Raw genomic sequence first — 9,420 nt, 5'->3', positions numbered from 1 at the left:
TATCACAGACAGCATTGTACCTCATGACTGATCTGGATATGTTCTTTTTGATGATGAATGCAACACCATTCCTCTTCAATTTGTCATTCCCGGCATAGTAAACCATGTGGTTCAGGGAAGCCCAAATTATGGCACTGGGTAATTATAGTTCTCTAGTGTGGCACTGTGGGTTAATAAACTGGACTGCAAAGTCTATTTGAACTGCAAGGTTGGGGGTTCAAGCTCACCAGCCACTCCTTGGAAACCCTATACGGGGTCACTATGGGTCGCAACTGACTCAACGGCACTTACCAACAACAAGTCCAGATATGGCATTATAGGGTAAGCACTCAACCACAAGGTCAGTTTGAATAGCAAGGTTGGCAGTTCAAACTCACCAGCTGCTCCTCGGAAAACCTGTACAGGGTTGCTATAGTCAGAACCGACTCGACAGCGCTTAACAACAACAGTCGAGATACAGTTTAGTCGGGGCAATTTTTACCATAAGCAACATTGCCTCCTAATATAGTTGGCATGCCCATTCTTTATCTGTTTCCAGGGAAATTGACCTCAGAATGGATTTTGTATACTTTTTACTGTATAATTGACCTCAGAAAGGATTTTGTATACTCTTTACTGAAGTGAAGAGTATAGCCTCAGCTTCCTTATCTAAAAAGTGAGGGTGCGGGTGGGCAGTATCTGACACAGTTCTGCAGTTAAAGGAGGATCTTCCTCTTCTTCACTTGGCAGCCAGCTACAGGATTTGAATCCAGTTCATGTTCCTGCAATGACCCATTGACCATCTTGACTGAGCCCACTGCCCTGAGGCTCTCTGTGGCCCGTTCTCTGCCCCTTACATCACCTTGGTTCTTCCCTTGGGGGCTGATCACCAAAGGGAAGCCCACAATCACCTGACCTGTAGCTTACTTGCCTCTCTCTGTCCAGGTGGGCTGCAAGCTGGTCATGGTCTTCTTCCAGTACTGCATTGTGGCCAACTACACCTGGTTGCTGGTAGAAGGCCTCTACCTCCACACACTCCTGGCTATCTCCTTCTTCTCGGAAAGGAAGTGCCTCCAGGGTTTTGTTTTCCTTGGATGGGGTATGTTTCTCCAGGGTTTGGTAGTAGCTGTGTGGGAAGTGGGAAAGAACATAGACTTTGGAGTCAGAAGGCATTTGTTTCTAGTCCAGCACCTTACTTAACTAACCTGTATGACCTAAGATGAGTCATTTTAGGCTACTGAACTCAGTTTCTCTATCTGTTAAATGCAACGTAATATCTGAAAATAATTTAACCCCAATTTCTGGAACCCAAAGCTTTTCACAACCTGGTGTCCCCAACAGTTGTTGACTCTTCTTCCTTAGACTTTTGTCCCATATGGTCTCGTTCTTGGTTCCTTTCCTTTTCAGTTTGTTGTTGTTGTTGTTGTTAAGTGCCATCGAGTCGGTTCCGACCCATAGCGACCCTGTAAAGGGTTTCCGAGGGTGTAAATCTTTACTGGAGTAGAAAGCCTCGTCTTTCTCCCGCGGAGCAGCTGGTAGTTTCGAACCGCTGACCTTAAGGTTCGCAGCCCGATTCGTAACCACTACGCTACCAGAGCTAACTGATAGCAGAAAATTGGGCTTATATTAGGCTTAAACATACAGGAAATTAATTTATCATGTAACTGAAACGTTCAGGGATCACCAATTTCAGGTGAGGCTCAACCCATCAGCTCAACAGTGTTTCTTACTTTCTCTCTCCACTTTCCTTCTGTGACCATTTCTTGGGAGGATGGTGCTCCCAACACAATTACTGATAGCGTGGATCTACTTACCTAAACAAAACTGAGTCAGTTTAGTCATTGAATCTCAACCTGCAAATGAGGAAGTTTATAAATTAGCTAAGATGACCTTGTGGTCCTAGAAAGAGGACAAGACAAGGAGAATGGTGGTGGTGGTGGTTATGTGCTGTAGAGTTGGTTCCGACTCGTAGAGACCCTGTACAGGGTTTCCGAGGCTGTAAATATTTATGGGAGCAGAATGCCTCATCTTTCTCCCGCGAACAACTGGTAGTTTCGAACTGCTGTCACTGTGGTTAGCAGCCCGATTCATAACCACTATGCTACCAGAGCTCCTGACTAGGAGAATAGTACCTTTTAGGGAAAAAGAAACAATAAAAACTTCCTTAAACATTCTATCTTTAGGGTCCCAGCTGCTTAATTCCTGAGATAGCTATCTGGGTTGGTCTAAGCAGTCCTATTCTCCTTATTTCTGCAAAGCTGTTTGAACAGCAAGGTTGGAGGTTCAAGCTCACCATTTGCTCCTTGGAAACCCTATATAGGGTCGCTATGGGTCGGAACAAACTCAATGGCACTTAACTACAACAACAATTCTCCTTGTCTGCTTAAACCCACCCAGGTAATTATCTCAGGTATTAAGCAGCTGAGACCCTAAAGGTAGACTGTTTGAGGAAGTATTGCCTTGTTTCTTTTCCCAAAGAATACTATCTTGATGTTAAAATAGATATAGTGTACATCCAAATGTACATTATATAAAATATGTTAAAACTTATTTTATATAATGTGCCTGCTCTTTGTGAAAGACAGGACGGTCTTGAGAAATTATTCTCTCTGTCCTCCAGACTGGTGGCTTTCTGCTAATAAACTGTGCTTTGGGTCTCTCCCTGTCTCTGTGATTGACTACAGTGACAGGCAGCAAACCCTTGTTTCGGTTTGCAACATTTCCAGCAGCTTCTGAGCTATAGGCCTTCTTGTACCCAATGTTAGAAAGAAAAACGCTATTTCCTAGCCCTCCCAGCAAATATTCTGTGGCTCAGTCTGATTGTTGTTGTGAAGTGCCATCGAGTCGATTCCGACCCATAGCAACCCTGTATATGATTTCCGAGGAGCAGCTGGTGAGCTTGAACTGCCGACCTTACAGTTCAAATGGCTTTTGCAGTCTGGCGCATTAACCCACAGTGCCACAAATTTCATACACATCCTCGAATCAATCAGTGGGACCTGAGAGAATGGACTACATTGATTGACATAAGCTATCAAATCACATGACTTCCCCACAGAAATCCAGAATATCTTTGTTGTTGCTGTTAAGTGCTGTCAAGTCAGTTCCGACTCATAGTGACCCTGTATGGGGTTTCCAAAGAGCAGCTGAGGGGTTTGAACTGCCAACCTTGTGATTTGCAGTCCAGTGCTGATCCTACAGCACCACACCAGGAATCCCTTTACTACTGACTAATTTCACTCAGCATACTGTTCTCCAGGTTCTTCCATGTTGTTTGGTGTCTTGCAGATTCATCACTATTTGTCTATGTTACATAATAGTTCATTGTGTGTGTATGTACTAAAGTATGTTTAACTATTTCTCTACTGATGGACATTCAGGCTGTCTCTTATCTTTTTGCTATTGTAAATAATGCTGCAATGAACATGGGTGTACATATATCTATTTGCATTATGACTATTATTTCTTGAAGATATGTACCAAGTGTAGAGATTACTGGATGCTATGGTATGTCTATTAACAACCTTCTGAGAAAGTGCCATACTGTTTTTCCACAGTAGTTGCATCATTTTACAGTCCCACCATCAATGTAGGTGGGTCCTATACTCTCCATACCCTTTCCAGCATTTTTTGGATGGTTGACCATTCTAAGGTGTGCCTTCTATATCTACTGCTTAGCTGGAAATTGAGCCACGAGGGTGAGTTCAGTTCCAGACCTGAAGCGTGACCTAGGGCCATAGTTTCAGGTTCCTCCAGTTTCTTTCTGACCAGTAAACTTGGTCCTTATTTATTTTTTTAGTATAGAATTTTCCACGTTTTCTCCCATTCTATCCAGGACCTTCCATTTTGATCCCTATCAGAACAATTGTTAGTGGTAGCTGGGCATCATCTAGTTCTTCTGGTCTCAGGGTCTTGGAGACTGATGTCTGCATGGTCCATTAGTCCATTGGACTGTTTTTATGCACTATCAATTTTATTCACTCTATTTTCCTCCAACAGTTGCATCTTAGATGGCAATTCACGAGCTTTTAAGACCCCAGTTGCTACTCAAGGTTGTAGAACATTGTCATTGTGGACTACATTATCTCATCACCAACAACTGATATTCATGGGCCCCATTAGTCCACTGCACTAATAGAACCTAGTCATCTTAAATTTTTATCACTCTTCTTTTCTCTACGTAGGGAAAATTGATAAAGACTTGTGATGACAAGAATTTAAAATTTTTATGAGATCCCATATATTTATTTTGTCATTTTTTGTTAGGGGGTTTTGTTGTTGTTGTTGTTTGTTATATTAGAAGATCCATTGTTGAAAGTTAGGCCTAACAGCCTTACCCCTACATTTTCTTCTACGAATTTTATGGTTTTAATTTTCACATTTAGGTCCTTAATTCATTTTTAATTTGATTTTGTATATGATGTGAAGCAGAAATCCTGTTACATTTTTCTGCATATGGAAATCCCATTTTCCCAGCACCATTTTTTAAGAGACTCTTCTTTCCCCATCAAATGGACTCAGGGCCCTTGTCAAAAATCAGCTGGACTTTCAATTCTATTCCATTGATCTGTGTGTCTATTGTTATACCAATACCTGGCTGTTTTGATTACTGCAGCTGTATAGTGTGTTTTAGAGAGTGTGATGGCTCTATAGGATAAGCACTGGACTTATCCTATAAGTCCTATAAGGTTGGTTGTTTGAACCCATCAGATACTCCATGAGAGAGAGATGAGGCTTTCTGCTCCCTCAAAGATGTCGGCCTCAGAAACCCTTTACAGGGCCAATATGAATTGGAAACAACTCAGTAGCAATGTTGTTGTTTGTTAAGTGCCATCGAGTTGGTTCCGACCACAGCAACCCGTATAGGGTTTCCCAGGTGCAGCTGGTTGGAAATGCCAACCTTGTGGTTCACAGTCCAATGTTGATATTATAGGACCAGTGTGTTTTTAAAATCTGTGAGTTCCCGTGCTTTGTTCTCTCAGCATTGCTTTAGCTATTTGGGCCTCTTGCCATTTCATATAAATTTAAGGATTGGTGTTTCCATTACTGTAAGTGAGATTGCTGGAATTTTTAACAGGATTGCATTGAATCTCTATAGATCATTTTGGGTAACATTGACGTGTTAGCAATAATAGTGAGTCTTTCAATCCATGAACATGGAATTTCTTTCCATTTATTTGAATCTTCTCTAATCCCTTTCAGCAGTATTTTATACTTTTCACTATATAAGTCCTTCACATCCCCAGGTATTTTATTATCTTCATTATAACCTGGGGGGGGGGGTAGCCAAACATCCCATTGGCACTCTGCTGGCCCTGAGCCCATCCTCCTTGGCTCAATTGGATGCACAGCTGACTATTTAGCAGTGGCAGGGTAGTGGTAGCCACCTGGGGTGGTTGTCTGTTTCTTATGCAGACTTCCAAACAACCCTTTCCCATCAACCCCACCCTACCTCCTACATCACTCCGATAACCCCCAACAGAGCCCTTTTTGTATCACTTCCCTTTGGCCTCTGCTCTGCAGCACCAGTTACCACTCTGTGAAGCTTTCTATGTTACTACATTGTGTTGACCCACTATCCTTTCTTTCTCATTCTTTGTGCTTTGGATCAGTTTTATTTTCTTACTCTTGTTTTAGAAAGGATTTAGGGGGAAATTGAGAAAAGTGTATATGTTCAGTTTGCCATGTTTACTCAGAAGTCGGGTAATGTTCTTGCATTTTAGCTTTAAAATTCCTGTCTACTTTTTATTGTCTAGCCCATAGTATATTTTTGTTTAAATATGACAGCAATTGCCTACCAATTAAATGGCTAAGCATTTTTCAAGCCAATATTTCAATAAAACCAATGCTTCTCACCTGCCTTTGTGCTACCCACACTCCATTCTTGCTGAGCATATCCCATTTAGAGAAGGGGTTTCCATCTCCTTCCTCCTTCTCAGCAGAGGTCCACAGGGGTCTGGCCTAGGCTTCCGAGAGATCTCTAACCCTAAGTGGCCTTCAGGATCAGCCAAACCCAACCTCACTTTCCAGAACATCCTTAGTACCCTTTAAGAATGTGACTTTCCATTTACACTGGATAGAAAGGGGATTTCCATGGAAATCAAACCTTAATACCTGATTGGTACTTAGCTTGAGGGATAACTGACATACTGTTCCTCATACCTGTGTTCCTCTGCCCCCTCCCCTTATTTTTAATCCTCAGGTTCCCCAGCCATCTTTGTTACTTCGTGGGCTATCACCAGGCACTTTCTGGAAGACAATGGGTAAGCTTTAGGAAAGAGAGGTATTTTCAATATGGTCCAGTTCTTCAAACAGGATAGATTCTTCTTTGGGCTATTTAGAGAAAGCCTGTTTCTCATGCTGAGGACCACAGGAGAGTTGCTAGCATGCCAGGCTGCAGAATGCCCAATGTGCCTCAGATGTGGGCACACTGAGTTTCTTCCTCTCTCCTCGCCTGTCCTGCCAGCTCTGTGCTGAGGTCCAATGCCAAAGAAGACCTGGGAGACTCCAGGCAGAGGCTGCTCAGTGGAGGGCACTGTGGAAAGGGTCAGCCGGCCTACCGTCCTCTTGGATCTCCCTCCACAATCTCTCCCTGCCCCTGGGGGTTTCCATCGTACATGCCAGGCAGGGAACAGAACAGCAGCAGTCGTAACACTCCAGGCTGTGACAGGGGTGGGAACACTCAAGGGAGATATGAGGCACTCAACGTGGAGGGGAGTCCAGGGAGAAAGCTTGAAAGCCACTGAGAGGAAGTGAGACTTCAGAGAGTTGGGGTCAACCTCTCAGCTAGATAAGGACACAACCAATACACTTTAAAAATTGAGTCATTTTACTTTAAAAAAAAAAAAATCTGGATTTTCAGTTTCTCTAGAGAAAAATAGAAAGTTCTATCAACATACCTCGTTTTCTTTTGAGGCAAGAATCAGCTGGAGCAGAATTGAGGCTGCTAGATCCGTGCTCTCTAGTTTGCCAAGTACCCTCCTCCAATGATATCCCTGGGTTCTGAGGCCCCATGTCAGTCACCCAGCCTTGTCACCACTTGCCTGACCTCTGTGGATAATTGAGCTTGTCCTCAATCTCCTCAGTGTATTCCAGCTGCAGGCTAGCTTTGGGACCTAGGGGTCTTCTAGCTCTTGGGTCCTACATGTGCCAGCTCCCCCGATGCTCACAGGGCCCTGCCTGGGGTGGATCCACATCCACAACTGACAGCAGCACTTCTGGGCTGTAGGAGAGGGACAAGCTGTGATGATGCTGACCACACAGGCAACCCTAAGCGCCCTTCATATGAAGGACCACCTCAGGGAATGTTTCCTGGTCACCCACACACCCAGCCCCTGACAGTGCCTGGCTTTCCCTCCTATAGGTGTTGGGACATCAACACCAAAGCTTCCATTTGGTGGGTCATCCGTGGGCCTGTGATCCTCTCCATCCTGGTGAGTACCATCCTCCCCTGAAGCGGGCTCCACAGGGAGCAACCAAGCACTGGTGGGAAGAAGGGCCTAGCATTCCTCCCTGGGGTGTTGGGATGGATGAACTATAGACCCTCCATATATTGAGGGGGTGGGAGGAGGAAAGGTGTCTGGAACTTGCTGGTGTGGGATGTAAGATAAACACTGGACTGCAAGGTTGGCCGTTCAAACTCTATCAGCTGTTCCTTGAAAACCCTGTACAGGGTCAGAACCAACATGACAGCACTTCACAACAACAATAACAAAGAATAGTTGCAGGAGGGGGAACTTTGCCCTAGAAGGCATTGTTTTGCAGAACTGGCATCTTGCCTGACCAGTGGTGGGATGTGGTGAGTAGAGCTTCTTGTCCCGCACTGGCTCTGCACTTGGCCAGGCCTTTGGGTCCTGATCGTTTCCCAGGTATCCTGAGCTGGGGAAGACTGAGTGCAGTTGTGTCTTGGGAAGAGATGTATGACCCTGGCTGCCCTTTAGAATCACCTGGAAGCTTTCTAAAAATACTGATGTTCTACTTGGAGATTCCTGGCTGTCACTGTCCTGGGGTAAGGCCTGGGCATGGTCTTATTTTTAAGTTACCCAGGGTTGAGAGCCCTGCAGCTGAATCTGCTGGTATGGAATAAGACGAGCGGGCCAGGAAAGGCAAATACATAGAGACCAAAGTTTACTAGGGTTACGGGGGCTGGTAAGTGGTGGCAGGGTGTTATTTATTGTGTGGCACTAAGATTCTATTAAGGAGCTCTGGTAGTGTAGTGGTTACGAATCGAGCTGCTAACCTCAAGGTCGGCAGTTTGAAACTACCAGCTGTTCCTTAGAAGAATGATGAGGCTTTCTGCTCCCATAAAGATTTGCAGCCTCGGAAAACCTGTGCAGGGTCGCTATGAGTCAGAACTCACTCCATGGTACTTAATAACAACAACAAGTTTCTATTAAGGGTGATGCTAAAATTTGGAAATGGATAGTACTGCTGGTAACACAACATAAGGAACATAATTAATATTAATTATTCAAGTAAAAGTTGTTGACATAGTAAATGTTTTGTTAGACATTTTACCACAATTAAAAATAAATAAATAAGCTAAAAGAAAAGAAAAAGGGGTCAGAGTGGCCATGGATGGACTCAACCTCCATCTGCAGATTTTCTGTGCCAGATACAGTCCTGGTGTGGCACTATCGGATAAACATTTGACTGCAATGGCGGTTCGAACCGCAAGGTCGGCAGTTCAAACTCACCAGCCACTCCTCAGAAACCCTGGCAGCTATGAGTAGGAACTGACTGGACAGCACTTAATAACTACAAGCCCCCTGAAGGTGGGAGTGGGTACTGCACCTTTGGGCACACAGGCCTACCTCCAGTTCAGTCCTACCCTCTGCCCTTTCCCACTGACCTCATAGAGTGGGTGGGAAGGGTCCAATCCATGACTCCCCCTCCAAAAAAAAAAAAAAGAGAGAAAGAAAAAGGACTCATTATTTAAAAGAAAATATAAAGATGGATTTTTTTAAACAAAATTCAATTACCAATTGTTCCACCACCTAGATATACACATTATGAACATATTTGCTTTTCCTTCCTATTTTGGAGCATTGAGCTCTTTTTTTTTTTTAAGGTTTTTATTGTGGATTGAATGAAAGTTTACAGGGCACATCATCAGTTTCACATTCAACAATTCAAATAACTTGTTGCATTACATTCATTATAATCCCCTCCATATACCATCAGTTAAAAGTATTTCTCTTTATCCACCTTAGCTTTTTTGAAAAAACACACCAACAAAAAACCCCACTCAGGCATATATAATAAATTACATCTCCAAAGGGCACATTCTGCAAGTCTGCTCCTGGCCACCAGCTCTTACTCCTTCTCTTCTTAGTTGATGAATCTAAAGTCCTCAGCCGCTCCCCCTCTACATGCCCCCATCTCTGCCTCCATCTCTGGCACTGCTGCTTCTCTGGATAAGGCCCTGCATTCTATTTGTGC

At 43.9% G+C, this 9,420-nt stretch overlaps 1 protein-coding gene across 1 annotated transcript in view; it reads left to right on the top strand.

Annotated features, from left to right (window-relative positions):
* SCTR (secretin receptor) overlaps nucleotides 1–9,420 on the top strand; it is a 100,546-nt gene that overhangs the window by 68,646 nt on the left and 22,480 nt on the right. The window contains exons 7-9 of the mRNA XM_006868743.1: nucleotides 925–1,078; nucleotides 6,182–6,242; nucleotides 7,343–7,412. Coding sequence (XP_006868805.1) covers nucleotides 925–1,078; nucleotides 6,182–6,242; nucleotides 7,343–7,412 — 285 coding nt within the window. The remainder of the gene's footprint in view (nucleotides 1–924; nucleotides 1,079–6,181; nucleotides 6,243–7,342; nucleotides 7,413–9,420) is intronic.

The sequence above is a fragment of the Chrysochloris asiatica genome, unplaced genomic scaffold (assembly GCF_000296735.1).
Source record: "Chrysochloris asiatica unplaced genomic scaffold, ChrAsi1.0 scaffold00123, whole genome shotgun sequence".
NCBI classification, from domain to species: domain Eukaryota; kingdom Metazoa; phylum Chordata; class Mammalia; order Afrosoricida; family Chrysochloridae; genus Chrysochloris; species Chrysochloris asiatica.
This window is presented reverse-complemented; position numbering and strand designations above follow the sequence as displayed.